The 21,692-nt window shown below is 41.9% G+C and overlaps 9 protein-coding genes across 9 annotated transcripts; 4 read left to right on the forward strand and 5 right to left on the reverse strand.

Annotated features, from left to right (window-relative positions):
* Positions 1-439: 439 nt before the first annotated feature.
* CDC7 (serine/threonine protein kinase CDC7) lies at positions 440-2,449 on the forward strand (the record flags this gene model as incomplete). Its single annotated transcript, XM_018881547.1, has 1 exon — positions 440-2,449. One exon carries the CDS (start codon positions 440-442, stop codon positions 2,447-2,449), a length of 2,010 nt encoding a protein of 669 aa, XP_018734130.1.
* Positions 2,450-2,735: 286 nt separating this feature from the next.
* AWJ20_4475 (Pre-mRNA-splicing factor CWC21) lies at positions 2,736-3,686 on the forward strand (the record flags this gene model as incomplete). The annotated part of the gene is made up of 1 exon (XM_018881548.1): positions 2,736-3,686. One exon carries the CDS (start codon positions 2,736-2,738, stop codon positions 3,684-3,686), a length of 951 nt encoding a protein of 316 aa, XP_018734131.1.
* Positions 3,687-3,786: 100 nt separating this feature from the next.
* Positions 3,787-5,319, reverse strand: UGA2 (succinate-semialdehyde dehydrogenase (NAD(P)(+)); the record flags this gene model as incomplete). Its single annotated transcript, XM_018881549.1, has 1 exon — positions 3,787-5,319. One exon carries the CDS (start codon positions 5,317-5,319, stop codon positions 3,787-3,789), a length of 1,533 nt encoding a protein of 510 aa, XP_018734132.1.
* A 509-nt stretch (positions 5,320-5,828) lies between these two features.
* Positions 5,829-7,316, reverse strand: TNA1 (Tna1p; the record flags this gene model as incomplete). The annotated part of the gene is made up of 1 exon (XM_018881550.1): positions 5,829-7,316. The coding sequence occupies one exon, from the start codon at positions 7,314-7,316 to the stop codon at positions 5,829-5,831; it is 1,488 nt and encodes a 495-aa protein (XP_018734133.1).
* Positions 7,317-8,074: 758 nt separating this feature from the next.
* On the reverse strand, positions 8,075-10,318 carry AWJ20_4478 (uncharacterized protein; the record flags this gene model as incomplete). The annotated part of the gene is made up of 1 exon (XM_018881551.1): positions 8,075-10,318. One exon carries the CDS (start codon positions 10,316-10,318, stop codon positions 8,075-8,077), a length of 2,244 nt encoding a protein of 747 aa, XP_018734134.1.
* A 1,324-nt stretch (positions 10,319-11,642) lies between these two features.
* Positions 11,643-13,682, forward strand: TKL1 (transketolase TKL1; the record flags this gene model as incomplete). Its single annotated transcript, XM_018881552.1, has 1 exon — positions 11,643-13,682. One exon carries the CDS (start codon positions 11,643-11,645, stop codon positions 13,680-13,682), a length of 2,040 nt encoding a protein of 679 aa, XP_018734135.1.
* Positions 13,683-14,740: 1,058 nt separating this feature from the next.
* On the reverse strand, positions 14,741-17,446 carry COG3 (Cog3p; the record flags this gene model as incomplete). The annotated part of the gene is made up of 1 exon (XM_018881554.1): positions 14,741-17,446. One exon carries the CDS (start codon positions 17,444-17,446, stop codon positions 14,741-14,743), a length of 2,706 nt encoding a protein of 901 aa, XP_018734136.1.
* Positions 17,447-18,439: 993 nt separating this feature from the next.
* TYR1 (pprephenate dehydrogenase (NADP(+))) lies at positions 18,440-19,294 on the forward strand (the record flags this gene model as incomplete). The annotated part of the gene is made up of 1 exon (XM_018881555.1): positions 18,440-19,294. The coding sequence occupies one exon, from the start codon at positions 18,440-18,442 to the stop codon at positions 19,292-19,294; it is 855 nt and encodes a 284-aa protein (XP_018734137.1).
* Positions 19,295-19,826: 532 nt separating this feature from the next.
* RRP8 (Rrp8p) lies at positions 19,827-21,023 on the reverse strand (the record flags this gene model as incomplete). The annotated part of the gene is made up of 1 exon (XM_018881556.1): positions 19,827-21,023. The coding sequence occupies one exon, from the start codon at positions 21,021-21,023 to the stop codon at positions 19,827-19,829; it is 1,197 nt and encodes a 398-aa protein (XP_018734138.1).
* Between the last annotated feature and the right edge of the window lie 669 nt (positions 21,024-21,692).

Raw genomic sequence — 21,692 nt, forward strand, 5'->3', positions numbered from 1 at the left:
TCTTTCATATTTTTTCCTTAACCCAGATTCTAATTACCAGAACATACTTTCTTTCTCTTTTTCAAATGCTTCAGAATTTATACTAGCCACAATTCCGTCATGCTGACAATTTCAGGTCAAATTAAATTCCTATTTCATGAATTAAATATTTGAGATCAGCTTTTTTATCTACTTTAGATTTCAGGTAACGTGACAACGAACTCCGCCTACATATCAACGCGACAGATCTACACGCCGCAACTACGCGTCCATATTTGTTTACTGCGAGCTACCTTATAAATTATTTATTAACAGTTTAAAGTTGGGTAGAAACCAAAATTGCTGGAGTTGACAACTGACAGAGAATTCAGCTAAAGGGGATATTTCATTACACAGTCAAACATTTGACTGGGAGGATAGTAAGTGAGATGGATCATATCAGAACATTTTAAATGCTCTAATGTTTACGTTCGACGCTAACGAGAATTTAGAACTTGGGATGGAGGTTGAACACTGGTCTATATCTGATATTGGGTCCGAACTTGGCCCAGAATCTGAGGCTGAACTGCCTCAGAAGTATGTGATAGATTTACAACTGGCAAGGCAGAAAAGAAGCGAGATGATTCGACTAGCGAAACTTGATCAGATCAACGAAGAGTACGATGATGCAGATAGTAATAACGAAAGTGACGATAGTGAGGCCGAAGAAAGTGATCAAGAGGAAAATAATTCTGATAATAGAGCCCTGTCAGAATCAAAAGGTAATGAATCCGATAATAAAATAAATACACAGGACGAACGAGACGCTTCGACAAACGAGTCTAGAATTAACCAAACTCATGAAGAGGAGGGTGTGAATGGAAGCGATGATCCCAGTGAAGACTCAGATCGTGAAATGGATGTCGATGAAGAGGCTGACAATGTTGAAGATAATGACGATTATGAAAATGATGAAGAGGATGAAAGTATTACACAGGGTAATCATGGCAACGCAAAAGAAATTGGAGAAAGCGATGTGGATGAACAAAGTGTAAACGAAGAGGATGAGCAAAGTGATAATAATGAAGAGTCTGAATCAGAGGAATTGATTGTGGAACGAGAAGTAAAAGTCGCACAATCTGCGAAACAAGCTGAACCCACAACGCCGCAACGACAGCCACGATCAAGACCAAACCACCCTGTAATGATAAACCAACAATCAAATGCATTCAATCATAAAAACAATAACTCATCAATTGTATCATCAAACCGTGCATATACAGCTAACGGCAATACTAAAAAGACGTCTAAGCTAGCTAATTACTATCGATACCGCACTAAAGATCAGGAAATAAAGTTGGAAATCGAATCACTCGAAGAAACTTTCAGTAGTCTTATCGATCATTATTTTCTTCTTGACAAAATTGGCCAGGGCACATTTAGCTCAGTGTACAAAGGTGTGGATCTTCAATATCGCAAAGTGAAAAACCAATGGGAAGAGGCTTATAACAATACCATGAATTATTCAAATCAAACCAGCAAAAAGGTTAATATTGTGGCCATTAAAAGAATTTATGTCACTTCTTCTCCAGCAAGAATAGCAAATGAGATCGAGATCCTGAAATGTCTTACCAGCTGTCCTAATATCATTCCTGTAATAACAGCGCTACGACATCGCGACCAAGTTCTAGTGGTATTTCCATATTTCTCTCACACAGACTTTAGGGTATTTTATAGTGAAGTCTCGATCAGCGGTATCAGAAGATATATGTACCAGCTACTGAACGGCCTCAACTTTGTGCATGAGAACGGAATAATTCATCGTGACGTAAAACCGACAAATTTCCTATATGATGCCAAACGTCGAAGAGGTGTACTCGTTGACTTTGGTCTTGCAGAATTTCTGCCGAAAGAGGATAATGCTGGCTGCTCGTGTGTAACAGGAGGGCTGGATCCTTCAGTTTATTTAAATGTGGTACCCCAAGGAGGATATAAAAAGGACGACCCCCGCCATGGACGGAGAGCAAACAGAGCTGGAACAAGAGGTTTTAGAGCACCAGAGGTTTTACTAAAGTGTGCTGCACAGGATACCAAGCTCGATATATGGTCGGCAGGTGTGATTCTATTAACTCTTCTATCAAAACGATTCCCATTTTTTAATTCTGATGACGATGCGGAGGCACTTATTGAGATTGCCACCATGTTCGGATGCAAAAAGATGCAAAAATGCGCTTTCTTACATGGATCAATGTTTGAAACCGATATCCCTACTATTCACGATGAAGGCTTCTCTCTTTCTCGCATCATAGAGTGGTGTCTCGGCAAGAAGAGTTCTAAATCGAGTAATGGTGCCGACGAAAGCCGGTCTTCTTTTTCCAAAGATGAACTGGAAGCTATTGACCTTCTGGAGCATATGATGGAATTAGACTACAGAAAACGATATTCAGCAAGCGAGTGTCTGGCAGATCCCTTTTTTTCTGGGAGGATGTAGCTTTAGCATCAGTATATATTTCATGCATAAATATTTATATCTCTTGATTCTCCGGGAAACTGGCAAGTGGTATCCACCTTCCGTCAAGATCCTTCCAGTATGGACTAGTAAGAATAGCCAATGCTTTCATAATAGAAATGAAGTTTGTAGTACAACCTTGACTAAACTGCAAGAAACTCAAGCTAGTTCTGCCTAGCAAATGCAGGCTATAAATGCAGCCGCGCAGATCTAACTTCACGACATTCATGCTAAATCTATTCTGAATCAGCAAATATAAGCTACTAAAATGTCATATAACGGTATTGGGCTAAAAACTGCCAGAGGCAGTGGTACTAATGGATACATCCAGAAAAGTTCTGCAACCGAACGGTTTTCAGAAGGTGTGTACGCTCATCGACAGCGACAACAGGCCAGATATGAAAGAGATCAGAGGATATGGGCCTCGACAAATATTGCTGATAGATACGTGGATCAGGGAATAATCGAGCATGATCGTAAAAGACAGGTTGAAGTCAAGTGCTGTGAACTGAGAGATAAGCTGGAAGAGGCTGGAGACATCGCTGAAGATGAAATCGAGAAACAAGTTTCTGATCTGAGGAAAGAGCTTCATGAAAAACTGAAAAAGGATGGACAACTTGATGGGTCAAAATTGGCAAGTACTCATGAGGTTGCTGAAGCAAAGGCAGCTTTGAATGAGAGACTTCAGACAGCTATTAATCAAGCGAGTACAAAGAAAGTTTATGGTAGCAGCTCAAGGGTCAGAAGAGGCGAGCGTGGTGACGATAGGTCAGAGCCCGCAGGACATCGCCGAGATGGGCGAAATGGTCCTGATGATCGGGGTCATTCTAAGAGGTCTGATCGAGATGATGATAGACGTGCTGGACATTCTCGTAGTCAGAGAGGAGGTGAAAGGTGGGGTCGTGAGGGCAGAGAAAAAGAATGGAAGGCCGACGATTATGATGACTATAAAGAGTCACGACGTTCTTATGATCGTAGAGGTCGGTCTAGATCACAGTCGCGCTCAAGATCTCCATCTAGATCACCACCAGCTAGCTCGGGTCGTGGTCATAGTAGTCGTAGAGCAAGATCAAGGTCACCTGAAAGACGCCGGTGGTCGCGCTCTCCTCAACGGCGTTCCAGAAGATATGAATCTGTGTCGCGATCTCCACCTCCACGTAGCCGACGACGTTCAAATTCTCCTTCAAAAGAAACGCGGTCTAAGAGTCCACAAAACTAAGATGTATAGAGCTATTCACCAGCTCAGCGCATATACGATATCATTATTTATTAATTTTTTTTTTGTAAAACGTACATGTCTTTAAGAAGCATTAATTTATCTATCTATTTTGATCGAAATCAACTTGCCAAGTGCCTGACTTCACCTTTAGATATTCGTCAATGGCATATTTGAGGCCAGCTTCTTTACCATATCCACTGTCATGCCAACCTCCAAAAGGAGCTTCAGCACTAGTAGTCATCCCAGTATTAATACCAACATTTCCACATTCGAGCGCTTCAAAAACTCTCCATATACGGTTGGCATTTTCAGTGAAAAAATATGAAGTCAGTCCCATGTCGGTATTATTTGCCCGTCTGATCACTTCGCCCTCGCTTTCGAACCTATACAATGCAAGAACTGGTCCAAAAGTTTCTTCTTTACTGATAAGCATATCTTCATGAACATCTGCTAGAAGTGTTGGCTCATAAAAGTATCCATTGGGATCTGTATAATCAGGAACCCGGCCGCCAACTACAATCTTGGCACCTCTATTGACAGCGTCATGAATGTGGCTCTCAACTTTCGATACAGATCTGGAAGTTGTCAATGGTCCAAGATTTGTGTTTCCGTTTAAACCGGGTCCCACAACTAGGTCAGATGCAATTCGTGATTGTAGCATTTCAACTACCTTGTTGTATATGGAACATTGAACATAGACACGCTGGGCCGAGACACAAGTCTGGCCAGAATTCCTAAATTTGCATTGCATCAAAGAGTTGACTGCCAGAGGCAAATTAGCATCATCAAAAATTATGAAAGCACCATTTCCACCCAACTCCAAAGTCAGCTTTTTCAAATGTGGTGCACACTGACTAGCAAGAAGTCTACCCACTGCAGTACTTCCAGTGAATGATACCTTTTTGACGTCGCGATGCTCACAAATAGCTCTTCCAATTTCAGGAGTATGCTTCATATCACAAGGAAGCACATTGAAGGCACCAGCAGGGAATCCAGCATGTTCAGCCAACATTGCTATCATTAAAGCTGATACTGGAGTCTCCGGAGAGGGCTTGGCTACAACTGTACATCCAGCTGCCAGTGCCGTAGCTACTTTCCGTACCAGAAGAGCAACAGGGAAATTCCAAGCTGTCAAACAGCCTACTACACCAATTGGTTTCTTAACAACTAAGAATCTATTAGATGCAATAGCAGCTCCATCAATAACCGACCCATGGGTTCTCTCTGCTTCACCAGCCATCCACCAGGAAAACGTGAGGGCATAATCTACTTCACCTAAAGCTTCTTTGAATGGCTTTCCAGTCTCCAAGGTTATGATATGGGCAATTTCTGATTTATACTCCCGTATAAGTCTGTCCCATTCCAAAATCAACCTGGCTCTTGCCCTAGCGGGAATTCGTCGATACGATTCAAAACACGTACTAGCAGCAGCTACTGCCCGACCCACATCTGCTTCGCTACACCCTTTTAAGGTGACCCATTCTGTTCCTGAAGCAGGGTCGATAACTTCAAAATCCTGACCAAAGGAAGGACCAAATGCATTATTAATATAAGCACCTCCATTTGAACTGACAAATTCAAGAAATTCGCCGAGGGTTTGGTAGTGGAGAAATTTCGTGAAATGCTGAGACATTTCAACTAACTTTTATATCGAATAATACCAATTGACAGAAAAAAGTCAATTGAGAATGAATTGGGTCTATTTATATTACGTCTCGCGGAGAACGTATCCGACTGATAGGGGATTCCCCACGTTTAGGGTGCATATTTTCGAGCTGATTATGTCCTTTAGAGTCCGAAATAGGAAACCTATCTATAGGGCTCATGTATAACATCTAACGGTGATTCTGCTTCTCGTTTTCATGCTCTGAGTTTGCCAATTGAATCTTTTTTTTAATTGTCAAAAAAATTCATACGAAAGAAGAAGCTTAAAGGAGGCCAGGATCAAGCCACGGCTGTTACAAGCAGTAATGACCCTGCGTACGGTCCTGCAACTAATCTAATCTGAATTTAAAGTTTGGGAACGGTCAAGTAGTTGGCCATGGCCAAAAACAAAACTTAAAGGCAAAATATAACAAGCAAAAAACATAGCATAAACCTATCAAACATAACAACATAGTCATAATACAGCAAAATAATAATCTAATACATCCATCTGAATTGAGGATTCTTGGGGCCGTCAGCTAATACAGCAGTAGAAACGTCTTGGTAAGTGAGCTTGACACCCTGGAGACGGTTACGTCTTCTGTTATCGAAAATCATATACAAGGTGATACAGGCACAAATAATCAAGCCGAGACCACCGAAACCAGCAGTGATACCCAGGGCAGTGACATATTTTGGAGGGTCGATGAAGATATTGGCAGAGATAAGGCCTGCAGCATTAGCCAAGGGAATACCCACAGCAGACAAAACAGCTCTTCTGGTTTCACCGGGAGTGTTGTTGTTATACCAAGTAGATGTCAAAACACTGCTGGCACTACCACCGGCAGTCATAAGGAAACAACTGAAGTATGCCACACCAACGTGCTTTTGAGTATCAATGGCACCGAAGACAGCAAAGCCCATGAGTGAAAGGAAAAATGCAGTCATAATGAAAACCGATCGAAGTCTAGCGTAATCGGATGCAAAGGCCAAAATCAATAGACAAACAGCACCAGAAACATTAGGAGCGACTGTGTACAAATTGGTTTGAACAGTTCCCTTTCCAAGACTTGCAACAATTTGAGGGAACCAGTTATTAATAGAGTTCAATGGTACACCCAAACACAATTCTTGGAACAACCATCCAATAGTGACAGGGTGAAGGAACACTTTAACAGTGTCCTTGAAGTTGATTTTCTCGCCAACGACAGCCGAGGAATCTGTTTGGATACGGTAGAAAGCCAAATCCTTCTCCTCTTGGCTCAAAAACTTAGCCTCAGCAGGAGATCTAGGCAAGCACAAGAAAGCAATAGCAGCAAAAATAACAGTACAAGCACCTTCAATAAGGAACAAGTATTGCCATCCATGAAGATGACTCTTAATCTGGAACACACCAAAAGCTAACAAACCACTGAAAGCATTAGCGATATTGGCAGCAGCATAAAAGACAGATAGTCTTCTAGCCAACTCGGTTCTTCTGTAAAATGTGGACAAGTAGTAAATGATACCAGGGAAGAAAGCTGATTCACTGATACCAAGCAAGAATCTGACTGCCATGATACCACCGAAATTAGTCACACCAGTAGCGATCAGAGATAAGCCACCAAAGCACATCATCAAAATAGGAATGACATTAGCAGCATTGTACTTCTTAATGATAAACGTGATGGGGAATGCAAATAAAACAAATGGAATATAGAAAATACTCAACATGATATTCCACTGAGAAGCAGACATGCCCAGGTCTTTATCAAGGCCATCTGTCTTGGCATTTGAGATATTACCCTTATCTAGAGCACAGAACAGATAACTGACAGCAATAAAAGGAAGGATTCTCATATCCAGCTTACGACATAACCGTCTTTCAGCTGCTTTGTCGTAAATTCTGGCATCGGTCTTCTGAAGATCCTCAGTCATCTCACCTTCGTGATATGATCTCGAGACTCCCAGCTCAGTAATAGTTGAAACGTCTTTATCGGTCACCATGATTTGAAATATTGATATTCTGATACTTCTAGAAGAGTTCTCTGATCTCTAGAACATATTTACAACCCTGCCTGGATAGATCCTGATTTATATAAGTTTCAGACGACCTTATCACTGATCTGTGTTCCCCCGCTTTTTTACTGTGCAACTTCGTCGAGCCACAGATCTGTTATCTAGCTTGATCCAGATGCCTTTTCCCCACCCTGGTAAAGATCGCATGCGTATGCACTATATTAGCGCCAACCCCCGCCGGTACCCCCATCATTTCGACCCCCTCCGGTTGACCCCGCCAGACCCCCCAGCTTTAGATAAGACTGTAGGACTAATTTGTATACTGGGAATGCGGAGAAATGGAGGTGTGACGGTACGGTCCAATGATAGATACGATATCTGTCTATAGTGGTGTGTAGTAATGATAATAAAACATGGGCTGATTAGAAAGCAGTGAAGCCAAGAATTGATAAGACGATAAAACATCGTTTGTTCAATTCGGTTCTTATCTCGGGGGCGATTTTGACCCCCGTCAACATCTGTAGATATGATGGTGGGGGAAATTTTACATACTTTTACTGTGCCAAACAGTTTTTCCTACTTATCTATTTTTTGATAATTGAGTTTTGTGTAAAGTCGGCCCATCGCTCTCTCGCTTGTCCTTTCGGTAACAGCTTCACTTGGCACGTTCTGCCGCAACTCTATTGTGCGACTCAATACCTACGTTTCTTTTTCATGAAAATCATTATACTATACATTGATCTCTCTCATACGTCATAACTAAGTACATCATTTAAAATCTTAATCCGATTTTGTAAAACTCCCCATCGCGAAGCCTTGAGGAGTTCGATAATCTGTCGGAGGAGAACATTGGCCTCGCATTTATGGATGTTTTCCTTGTCATAGATAACTTGTGGGTTAATAGCCAGTTTTGCCAGTGATGCCCGATTATCAAGACCCTTTCTAGATAAGGTAGCTCTTAGTCTACCAAGATACTGAGATAGGGATAAATTTTCCGCGTATCGTGGCCTGTCATTTCGCCCTGAGAAGTATTCGAAAATCCAAATTGTTATCGCTGACAGATACAAACACCATGGTCGGTGAAATGCTGTTTCCTTGCTCACATCATACTTTATATCGCTCACTAAAAACATATCAATAAGATCAAGTGCATGTGTAAGAGCAGAGATTGCGTTGATGGAGCTTGCCCAATGGCATAACACTCGACACGATTTAATAGCCCGTGACGAGTTGGCTGAAGATGATGATGATGAAGTGAGCAGTTGAAGAAAATCCTGGTTACGTTGAATATCTGTATTCAATATAACATGAGCAAACTCATAAGTCGTCAAACATCCAAGAACATAAGGATGGTTGAACGGAAGCTTGTTACTGGTGATAAAAGCAGTTCGGTAATGTCTTAACCATCCGTAATATGATTCCGAAACAATTCCCACGAAATTATTAGTACTGACAGCCGTTGGTGAAAACTCCTCTTCACCAGTAATAATAACACTTTCTCTCAATCTCGTTCTCCAACCAACTGATATTAGGCCATGGAAAATAATCATCATATTCCAAGGTGACAACTGGTGTGTTATGCTAGAACTTTCTAATTTTAAGAAAATGCTTATCATTTGTTGGAAATAAGGCGTTGCTGGATATGACCTTTTGAGTTTTATCCATGAATCTGCATCTTCTGCTTCCCATACCGCTTCTTCACAGGGGAGACGAAATGGTAAGTCGGAAATAAAAACTGAAGGTGGTTTGTTAAAAAATGCACAATGCTGGGTATCTAGAACAAAGGCAAAATATGCAATTCTCTTCTTAGCTTCTCGTTTGATGAATGACTTCCAAGCTACTTCGGCCTCACTCAAATTCTGCAGCACTCCATTATCCTCATCACCCGAAGCAGTTCCTGAATTGGTCGTCGAATCGTCCTTATTGTCGTCTTCATGGCCCTTTTCACCCATAGTGCCACCCTGTCTCATAGATGCTATCAGTACTTGATAAAACCTACTCGCCATGTCGTGCTGTTCCTCAGTACTAGTAAGCATTTCAAAGATTTCTGCCAAAAGTAAACTCTGAAACACCCATATTGCAATTGGCGCTTTGAACTCTGGACACATGTAAATGTTATATCTAAACGTATCATGGATCTTGATTGCTAGTTCTCTAGCATCTTCGTCACGTATTAGATACATTGATATCGTTATCATGGATACTAATAGATGTGGTGGCGCTTTGTTGATATCGAAACTCGGTCTGTGCAAAATGGGCCATCTACTATGTACACTCCAATAAATATCAATAGCATGACTCACAAATGACGGACGAATGAATTTGTCTAGCAGAGTATCGTTATCATGTAGATTAATAGCCTGTCTAATCGCCTGGCAAGTGATATCGCTACAAGGATAAGTGCTTTGGTGCCTTGTGTGGTTCTGCGGAGGGTGCGAATGTTTTGGATGTTGTGATGTATTATGGCTCTGTGGTGAGGACTGCAACTGTTTCTGATTAGCAAGTGTATCTTCAAGTTTTATTGATGATGTAGGTGAAGCTGAAAGAAAGTGATTGCCTTCCATTATGTCGAAATCGATGTCATAATAGTTGTATTCTAATGGTATATTAGATAATTGGTTTGCTGGTTGCTCTGAAAGTGTGAAATTGTTGGGTACAACGGATCCATTTGCTCCTGTCGCGGGTACAATAGATGGACTATTAGTATCTCTGCTTAGTAGCCATGTCATAAAGTCTTCGTTGAGCAAGTGCGATACAGCTTGGTTTGAGTTTCCTAAAATGGCTTCCGGACTGTTAGATGTATTGTCGCTAAACGATGGTGAGGAATAGTCGAACATTGGCGCCACTGTCCCATTACCGTTCATAACAGAATTGGTTCCGTGACCATTTAGTGTCGGATTCATTGCTCTCATGGTGTGATCTGATGAACCAGACGACTGGCTGTTCACACTATGAGTCGGTGATTGATGGTTTCCAGAGTCTGCATCCATGTCACCATCTGGTTCAGCTTTTAACCTCGGAGTTGATCCATTCTGAGATGAACCTCCTGGACTTTGACCAGGCTCCGAGCCATGCCTCCGTTGGAGATGTCGTTTTAGGATATCTTTTCTCGAAAACGTGCTCTGACAAAACGTGCATTTAAATTCAAAAGTTTTCTCATCTAATACATTTTGTTAATAAACCTCTGCCCAGTATATGGATTTTAAATAATACCAAATATCCACTTACGTATAGACTTGTGCCTTCGAAGATGCTCCAATCTCGAAAATGTTGTGTTACAGTTCTCAAAATCACAAGGATACCTTGGTTGACCTGGCTGATAAGACCTCGTATTGGAAGTTTTCCGAATCTTCCCAGTACTTGTGCTCATTGCAATATTCTTATCAAGTTATATTCTTATCGTCATATATTCTCCACTTTGGTTAATCCTCGTCTTGATAAAACGGATATATTAAATGATAACCTGGTTTTATTGACTGCTCCAATGACTTATTCAGCCTTGCGTGCGGAGAAACGGTGATTACCAGAAGATAAGAAACCCCTGCCCAAGAAAACGGTCTGAGGGTCACCAGCAATATTTTAAGTTGATATATAAAATTCCAGTTTGGTTTTTTCTGACGTCTGACACACGGTACTTTACTCCTTGAGGACTTTACCCCATATTATATAAAGATGTGTATTTGGCTTTTAAGGTTTGTCGATTACTTTCTTTTGTTAAGATCTGCCTTATGGGGCGTAAATGAAGCCCTTACTGTAGTTGATATGAGTCTAAACAAGTCCCTTTTTATGAGAATTGCTCTCCGGTTGAAGCTCTACCCCTGATATGGAAACTCCTCCCTGCACCAAGATATTTCTTATTGAGGGTGTAAACCAGTATTTTTTTTCTCTCGGGCTCCGCTATTCTGAAAAGTTGAAATTGTACACATCTGTATGAGCATATCTGTAAAGATAGTGTTTAGAATAGTAAGCAGACATTCTAACTTAAATAAAAGCTTAAAATAAAATATTTTTAGGATTGTTTGTAGTCATTCACGATTCACGTTTGCGGTTAAAATGCGGGTGAATTACCTATGCAGGGTTGACGTGGGGGCATTCGATATGCAGTGTATATATCCATTTAGGGGAATTATGCTGTGGCATCCCCCAGAATCTCTAGATCAACGCATGGTTGAAACCCCCATCTCATGATCACAAAGGCAGGACTCACTGAATATAAATTAAACATTTGTGGTTGTCAAGTTTTTAAGAAATGGCAACTATCATCTAAATCCAAGACAAGTACAGAGATATCAATAAAGAAAAAGAAATCGCGCGATGACAGAAAACGAGTTAGCAGTTAAGGAAATTAGGAAACTGGTTATAGACTGTTGTAGACAGAATGGCTCTGGTCATGGAGGTTCTGCAATTGGAATGGCCCCTCTAGCAGTTGCTTTATGGAAGTACGTTTTGATCTATAATCCAAAAAATCCAAACTGGTTTAATCGTGATAGGTTTATTCTTTCCAACGGTCATGCTGGTATCCTTCTTTACATCATGCTTCATATTTCTGGCTATAAAAGTTGGACAATGGATCAGCTTCGAGGTTATGCGGGTCCAGAGCGACTTAATGATAGTAAAACGACCACGATTTGTCACGGACATCCAGAAATCGAATACGATGGGATAGAAATTAGTACCGGTCCACTAGGACAAGGTATTGCCAACGCAGTAGGCATGGCCATTGCTGCCAAAAATCTCGGTGCACAATATAATAAAGATGGATTTCCAATGATTTCATCTCAAATATATTGCACAACTGGTGATGGATGTATACAGGAAGGGGTAGCCCTTGAAGCAATCGCAATAGCCGGCCACTTGGCGCTGGATAATTTGACACTTATATACGATAACAACCAGGTGACATGCGACGGACCAGCTGAATGGATTACGTCAGATGATATCAATGCAAAATTCAGATCTATGGGATGGCACACTATTGACGTATTTGATGGAGATAACTCAGTTGAGACAATTGTAGATGCTTTGAGGCTCGCAAAGTCCTACAAGGACAAACCCACAGTAGTAAATATCAGAACCACAATCGGGTATAAGACTAAGAAATCGGGCACTGCGGCAGCACATCATGGAACTTTTGACGACGAGGATATAGCTCTACTAATGGGAAGCGCGTCAACTAGAGATACGCATCAGATTGACCCGAAAGTTTTGGATTGGTTCAGGGAAAGAGGTTCTTATGGTGAGAATATCGAAATGGAATGGCAGAAACTCTTGAAGAAGTACGAAAGCCTCTATCCGTCTGAAGCCACTTTATTATATCAGAGGATTACAGGAGAGCCAATTAATTATGCCGAGACTCTACGTAACATCAAATTAGAGCCGGGGTCTGTCTCTACCCGGACCACCAATGGCCAAGTTTTTAAGGAATTATTAGACCATCATCAGCAAATATTTGCTGGAGGAGCCGATCTATGGGCGTCGAACCAGCTTGGAACACACTCTGCTTTTGATCGTGATCACTATGAAAATCGTGTATGTAGATTTGGGGTGAGAGAACACGCCATGGTTTCAATATCAAATGGAATGTCCGCTTATAATAAAGGAACATTCATCCCATTGACCGCAACGTACTTCATGTTTTATCTCTATGGAGCAGCGGGAATTAGAATGGGGGCTCTTTGTGGGCTTCAAGTAATCCACATGGCTACACATGATTCGATATCTGAGGGTCAAAATGGCCCCACTCATCAACCAGTTGAGCTTGATTCATTATTTCGAGCCATGCCCAACTTCATCTACATTCGACCTTGCGATGGTGAAGAAGTGATAGGTGCCTGGGAAGTAGTTCTTAATGCGAGAAATAGTTCTTCAATGCTCTCTCTAGCTAGAGACGGAAATGTATATCCAGTTCCTAACACCGATCGGGAAAAAGTAAACTTAGGAGGATATGTGGTCGTCAAGGAGGAAGTGGAAGAGAATCTCATCACCCTAGTCAGTAGTGGATCAGAGTTGCAATTTGCTGTTGAAGCTGCCAATATTCTGAAAACAGATCATAGATGTAATGTGCGAGTGGTCTCCATGCCTTGCTTCAAGCTCTTCCAAGAACAGTCTATAGAATACAGGCTACAAACTCTAGGACATGAATCTCTTATTATTAGCGTTGAGCCTTATATATCAACTGTTTGGGCGCAAATTTGTTCAGCAAGCATTGCCATGACGGGTTACGGTCATTCTGGATCTCCTACAAGCAATTACGAAAGATATGGATTTACCCCCACTTCAATAGCCGAAAGAGTACACAGATATGCCACCAACAAAACTGTCAGCAACTCTCGTAGATTCTGGGAACTGATATAATACATTCTATCTAATATACATTAAAACAGTCAATTATAGTACAAGACTTGAACCACATATTCAACATATGAGTCTATAGCTTCTGGCATTTACTACTGCTCTCCCTCAGTACTCCAGTCTTTACCAGCTTTAATGTTTCACACCAAGGTGTTCAGGGAGGAGCTTCGAGATGCTTGAATGGTAGGAAGACGTGAAGGTGAGAGTTGGGTTTTGCATACATATAATATTTAAGGCTGTAACTAGTAAATAGCACCTGCATCATATTCATCTCTTCCTATTCTTTTCACATGGTTCATATTACTCAGATACTCTATTACTAGTTATTTATACTATTCTATATTATACTATTCTGTAAACTTAACCATCCATTGACTAGGTCCTATGGTACTTTATAAGTACAGCTTGAGTCACGTGCCAAATTTGAAGATTACCCCCAATACTGACATTTATGCATGTTGATCATAAGTGCTCTTCAGTAGCAGGTCCAACATCTTCACGGACATAATTATTTACAATGCCAAAAGCAATAAAGGGTAAGTGGATAGGAATCACTAAAAGAGTTGAAATATCTGTACTAACAGTTGTCGTAGGGGTCTTGATTGAATGGTGAGTGAAGCATGGAATACCAATAACAGAACCACGCAATTGATTGATGAGCGCTGTTCTTTCGAGACTAACTTTGAACTAGCGACCCTTCAATCCGAGCTATTATCTTGAATATAGACTCAAGATATCATGACGTGATCTTAGAAGAACTCGATGATCGACACCTATTAATAGATGGCTCGAAGGTTGACTACGTGAAGAAGGAACTGAATAGGCTGTTAGATGAGAACACATATAATCCAACAGATGTTGTCACGTAACATGTTTTTCAGAAAGTTCTTTATTTATTGGGTTAACTCTTACCAGCATTCATATGAATCATACTATGTAGAAGTTGTATGTCGTAGTTGTCACTTATCTATCAAGAGTTTCAGACGATTACGGTCACCACTGTATGTATAACTAGGGCCAGTCGTGCGTAAAATTTTATTGAATGTTAATAATGCATTATATTATCTACTAATAACAGAATTTGTATCCACCGAAGAATTGTGATTAGCTATGGTGTTCGCGTGTAGCCTGCCTATAATATCACCTAGCCAGGACACAAGGCCATCCACCTCCATCAGTCCATCTATCTCTTCAGGATTCTTTGTCTTCGACAAAATTACCTTGTGGTACGCTTCATATGTTTGGATAACAAGGTCTTGAATCGAATCCATAAGTACGTCAACAGTTCGTTGGTCAACAATATAGCTTTCTATCAAACCACGTATGCGAGGAAGTTCTACTGCAGCATCTTGCCTCAACTTGCGACTGTCTTCCAATGCAGTGCCTGGATCATCTTGGTTTATAATTGCTTGAGCAACAGTAGTTACCGAGTTCTGAGTCAGATCGTGAATGGCATTGCGAAGCTCCGCATATAGCTCATCTTTAGCATCCAACATATTATTCACAACTTTGGGTACACTGGACCGAGCCAGATTGAGAAGATTTTCAGAGGAAAATGTAATACCTTCTTGGCGAATAGTCCAAAATACTTCTTGTAATCCGCTGAAATCAACGCCAATCTCAGCAGGAACATTGTCAATCTCATACTCTATGACTTGAGATCGCAGCATCAATAAGTTCTTGACAAGAAAAAGGTTCGATTCAATAAGACCCAACCTTGCAACCGCAAGTGGTAGCGATCTCTTGATTGACAATAAACTCTCATGAACAATGTTGTGAGCTAAATCGTCAAACACGCGTGAGTTAACCAATTGGTATATACGAGCAAGAAGAGATACTGCTGTTCTCATCGGGGGGTATAAATCATGAAGAATCTGATCAGTATCAAATCTAGGCTCTTTTTCTTTGGACAATGTCGGAGGAGTGGGGACCGTCTCGGGATTGCCTACTGTTGTGGCCGTTGTATCAGCTACAATTTCAGTAGTTGCTGGTGTCGCGGACTGTTTCCTGCGACCACCTAGTGTTGTAATATCACTGGACTTGGGAAGATACTTGACAATGTCTTGCTCGACTGATGTCTGGACTCTGAAAACAAGTCTAGACTGTACATCCTCCAATACTGGTTGAAAAAGATGCGAAGTACGTACTTGATGCTTGACTTCGGTTCCACCAGTTGTAGCGGCAAATAAAGCAGACTGCTCCATGTGCTGTTCATCTTCTTCCTTATAGCTCAATAGCCGTGATGTAAGCTCGCACAAGTTATCAATATTATGTTCCCGGATGATTCGCTTCCGTAAGTTGTCGTACAAAGGCTCACTTAAATCGATCAGCCAGTTTTCGAAAACATCTAAAGAACAAGTGAAAAATGCATCAAATAAATGGACCTCCTGAGTATAGATATCCTCCTGGAAAAACGACAAGCTCGAAAGACTTATTTGCACAAAAGAAGAGGTGCCAGGTTGTGTACCCGACGACTCCTCGAGATTTTTATTGATTATTGGTGTCAGAAGTTTCTTACGGATTCCAAAATAAGTGTATAAGCAACCATCATACAAAGCACTATATTCTTTGTTGTTATGGCTGCGAATAAATACCTCATTAGCCACGTCTTTCAGGTGTGAAGCGTCCGACTCAAATGTAGCATAGATCAATGCAGCATGAGCTGCTGGATTAAGATTTTTGTTGCTGGATATTTTTGATTCGATATTGCGAGCAGTGTTATTTAGACGATTGTTGACATATTCCACAGCCAAAGTGAGTGCTCTGGTCATACATTGGCGGTACCTCATCTGATATAAATCAGCATCAAGAATATTGGGATGTTTGGCAAAATATTCGAGCCCTTTGTCTAAATCTAATAATAGTGGCTTGAACGAAGCTCTTCCAGGTAAATCAGAACCTGGGGAATGCAATTTTCTCATGGCCTTTTCGAGAGTGGTGAATATTTCTAAATTGGCTTCAACATCATGTGACAAATTCACCAAATGAGTTTCTTCGGCAACGAGTGAATGACAAGCTGCTTCAAACTCAGTAGTTTCGAGCCTAACTTGACGAAAACCTCTTGACAATTCATCGAGGTAAGAAATGACAGAATCGCAGCTATCTATAAGATGGCTACAAGAATCTGAATGCAAGGATGACGATTGAGAAAACGACAAAAAAGACTGGAGATTCGCAGAATCTAGTTCATCGCTGTAGGTTGAGCTGGGAAATTGGGAATCAATTCCTCTCCAGTCGAATGATGAGTTTATATAATTATCGACAGCTTCTTTGACCTCAAACTCATACTGATCAACATCGGAGTCGAGGAAATGTGAGAGGTTATCTATATGCAACAATTCAAATTCGGTGAACGGATAATCAAGATATAAATGAGAATGATTTCCTGAATCTGGCGTTGAAACTGTGTATGCTTTATTTTTGTTGAGCCTTTGAATTGACCGCGACTGTAACGTCGTTTGTTTCGAGGTTCGAATTTGAGATTGGGCTCGCCTTGGCTTTACAGACGCTCGACTGGGAACCATGCCTTTGTCGTGACCAATGCCATTGACCATTCCATTTTCTTTTTGTCTGTGATTCTTGCGGTCATCTCCCTCATGTGCAACGGATTGTAACAGAGATCTAGCTCGAGGACGGTTACCGGTTCCTACTTTTAACGAACTTGAACTCGAAGTTAGTGGGGTCACTGATGAACCCGCATCCGACCTTACGACCTTGCTCTCTGGTTGAGCTCTAGTCTCTGTTCTATACGCCCAGTCATCATACATCATAAGATAATCTCCAGAAGTACAATTTTGTTTGTATAAACCGAGTTTGTGCTTTATTTGCGGTTAATTGAGCCAACAAATTAGAAAGTGACCAGGTCTACTATCGTGGGTTATGAACACGCGTAGGGACCACGCAAAACTGGACGGTTATGCACTCCAGCTTCGACGACATTTCCCCAGTAACTTAGCTACTTATTGTATAGCTCAAAATATTACGACAAAATTTATATTTAGTATTCTAAAATTCTCACAGAGTCCAATTGATCTTGATGATACTCCACTGATTTTATATTGTGATTTTTATTTTTTATGGTCCCTATAATATACCGTAGATAAGACAGTGCAAGATTAATCAGATCTAGATCTCGAGCATGGTACGGCGCTATTTTTCACGGATCAGGGTCCAAATATTAGAATCGGGAGACTTGACTTCGTATCCAGTAACATAGTTTATTCAATTCAAGTTCAAAGTAATTGCAAAAGAATATGAGTACAGACCAGATAGAAACGTGGCAAAAGAGCTTGACGATAGGTATTATCGGTCTCGGTGACATGGGCCGAATGTATGCCAAACGGTTCACAGAGGCAGGCTGGAAGTGAGTCAATATATTCTCAGTCAACTATTAGTTGTCACTTTTATTCAGTCATGATTCTAACAATTCTTCCAGAGTCAGTGCGTGTGACCAAGAGTCAAAATATCCTGGTTTACTTGAGGAATACAAAGGTTAGTAATGCAGCAGATCTGCTCTCCTACTAGATTCACTACGAGCTCGAAATTGAAGAACCTGAGTCGAGCGAGGAGTAAGAGCAGCATGGAAACAATTCGACCTGGAACTAAAATTCCAGTCGTTAGTGTCATTGCTAAGATTATCCGAATTTCTAACCTTATAAGATTCACCAGTTGAAATATTAAAGAATGGACATCTCGTCTCCCGAAAGTCCGATTATATTATCTATAGCGTTGAGGCTGCCAATATTGACAATATTGTGGCTATGTATGGACCATCAACCAAAGTAGGTGCTATAGTTGGAGGCCAGACATCATGTAAAGAGCCTGAAATTGAAGCATTCGAAAAGTATCTTCCAGAGGATGTGAATATCATTACATGTCATTCACTGCATGGACCCAAAGTGGATCCTAAGGGCCAGCCTCTAGTGATTATAAAACATCGAATTGTAGAGATACCTGACCAGAGTATCGACAGTGTCGCATTTGTTGAGGGAGTACTATCATGTTTGGAATCCAAAACAGTCTATTTATCTGCTAAAGAACATGACAAGATCACCGCCGATACCCAAGCGGTCACTCATGCTGCGTTTCTCAGTATGGGAACAGCATGGAAGTCTAATAACCAATATCCCTGGAATACTACTCGGTGGTCTGGAGGTCTGGAAAATGCCAAAGTCAATATCGCACTGCGAATCTACTCTAACAAATGGCATGTCTATGCTGGACTGGCCATTACAAACCCTTCAGCTCACAAACAGATTCTACAATATGCTTCGTCCACTTCAGAACTGTTTAAGTTGATGTTGGAAAGAGATGAAGAGAAACTAAGAAACAGGCTCTATGTTGCTCGTGACTTTGTTTTCGGATCACTGGATCCATCTCACAGTTTATTACTGTCAGACGACCTTCTCGGTCAGTTTTCGCTGGGAAAGGTTCCCGAGGGAGGCTCTACGCCTAACTCACATCTCAGTTTACTAGCCATCGTCGACAGTTGGTATCATTTGGGTATTGTTCCTTATGACCACATGATCTGTTCCACTCCTGTAAGTAACCATACTCTCTCTCCACGCATCATTATAGCGATACTAACATATCTCAGCTATTTCGTATCTGGCTAGGAGTCACAGAATACCTCTTCTGCACGCCTGGACTCCTCGATAAATGCATTGAAGATAGCATTAACGACCAGGTGTTCCGTCCAGACGACCTCGAGTTCACTTTGGCTGCCAGAGTAAGTAACTACACTACAGGGCACCATACCCTTCATTGGACTCGAACTAACGATCTAGAACTGGAGCAGCATCGTCAGCAGCGGCAGCTTCGAAAGATACAAGGCCGAATTCGAGCTCACTCAAAACTACTTCGCGCATATGTTCCCCGAGGCCATGGAAATTGGCAACGCCATGATCAGTAGCATTTTAAAGAAGACCAGCTAGCGAACCAGCTGTATTAAGACAATAGACCGGTTCTTTCAAATGCCTCCGGCGGCTGGGGCTCTGCCCCAGACCCCGTGGCTCCTCTCGCTTCGCTCGAGTCGTTGCGCCGACGGTCGTGGTCATCTCCTGAGATGCAGGAGCTATGGGGTCTGGGGCATAGCCCCAGCCGCCGGAGGCACAGATCAGGACACAAGATTTCACAATATATTACGACTTAACGTCTCTTATAAATACAGGGCTTCAGAAGCCAGGTGCCCTCAGGCCCTTTTTCCTCGTCGGCGTTTTCTTTGTGGTCGATGAACTTCGGCTTGCGCGACTCTTGCTTTCTCTGGCGTTGGTCGAGAATGTCTTTAGGTGGCTTGAAGAACTCGAAACGGACGAACATTTTGTTCGAGTCGTCGGTCGCTTTATGAAAGAGTCCGAGCGATTTCAGCGTGTCGACAAACTGTGTAGTATCGGCATTTACAAATCGGGACTTGATCTCAGCAATCCAAAGCTCACCCTTGGGCTTGAGAATCCGCAGAGCCTCTTTAACGAAATCGAGGAAGTTGGTTCCCATAAGGGCAAGACAGAACACAACAACATGACAGCTTTGGTCGGGTAGTGGCACATTTTTGATATCAGCAACGGTGATCAGCTCATTGGCTTTCTTTAAATCAAAACTGTGAATCTGGAATTTCAGCTTTTTAGTCTTTTTACTGCCCTTGACTTTATACAGGTCTCTGGCCAGCTGAGCTTCACCACATCCCATATCGGCCACTACAACGGTACCATCACCATTACCGGGCAATCCACCGGGGGCATTTATTGGCTTTTCAAGACGCTCTTTAAACTTAGACACAAGGGTGTCAACAGGGTTCTCGGGCCAGGACTTGACCTGACTGCGGAATCCCTCGTGATATTCGTCGAAGATATCTGGTGACTCCTGAATCAGCTTGAGAGCAGTCTCGGAAGTTGTTGTATAAAGTTGTTCATTAATCCATCTGAATCTTGCTCCAGTGAGTTTTTCTTTCATTTTAAGTTGTAACGGGGTCAGCTTTTGAGTAGACACAGATGGAGGAGCTGACGCTGGCTCTGTTGGCTTGGCAGCAGACTCGCTGTTGTTTACTTTAGTCTTACTCGACTTTGACTTTGATTTCTTCGAAACAGGTTCTTGATTCTCAAATCCATGCGATGGCTTTACTGACTCCTTTTCAGACGAGTCATCATTCTTCCTCTTTCTGCCGTCCTTCTTGCCTTCATACAAATCCTGAAGATCGCTAGCAGCTATCTTTCTGTTCTCTTGCTGAGTTTTCTCCTTTTTCTTCAACAAGTCCGCACTCTTCTTCTTCTTGCCTTCATTAGACCCCTTCGTAGGCCCTCCAGCGACCTTTTCTGGAAGATTCCAGCCCTCAACCTGGAAAAGAGACATATTTCTTGTTCAATAAGTTATAATTCAAAAGACGCTCTTCACCACTGTTACATAAAAAAATTCTAAGCCGTATATGATTGTCAAAAGATAAGATAAGCACTACGCTGATCAATTTAGTCTGGGGACCTGATGCCTCCGGCGGCTGGGGCGCTGCCCCAGACCCCGTTGTGCTCCGCTTCGCGGAGCTCTTGGGATCGTTGACGCCCGACTCGAGCGTAGCGAGAGGAGCCGTGGGGTCTGGGGCGAAGCCCCAGCCGCCGGAGGCATGCCGCCGAGAAGTGGAGGTTAACTGATAGTTTCGCTATGGACAGGGGGGAATGCTAAAGAGTCTCTGATTTGGACGGTAGGCATGTATTGCACGGGTTTGGAGAGGTTGTGAATACTGTCTGTTACGGAGAAAGAAGGGTGTGCAGCGAGAACAGACGGGTTTCGGCTGAGTGAACAGAAGACATCAGGGGTGGTGACAGTGAGGTATGAGTCTGTAGAGCTGTCGTCGTTCTTGTTAGGATCAGATAAATACCATGATTTGGATAGGACGTTGTTCCGTAGGAGATATACTTCTTCGAAGAGTGACATTTGTTCTTTTAGTTTAGGGCCGATGGCCCTGATGTGGTGTATTGAGAGAGACTTTGAATACTCGCCATATTGAACAATTTGGCCCTTGACCTC

Source organism: Sugiyamaella lignohabitans, chromosome C, assembly GCF_001640025.1.
Source record: "Sugiyamaella lignohabitans strain CBS 10342 chromosome C, complete sequence".
NCBI classification, from domain to species: Eukaryota; Fungi; Ascomycota; class Dipodascomycetes; order Dipodascales; family Trichomonascaceae; genus Sugiyamaella; species Sugiyamaella lignohabitans.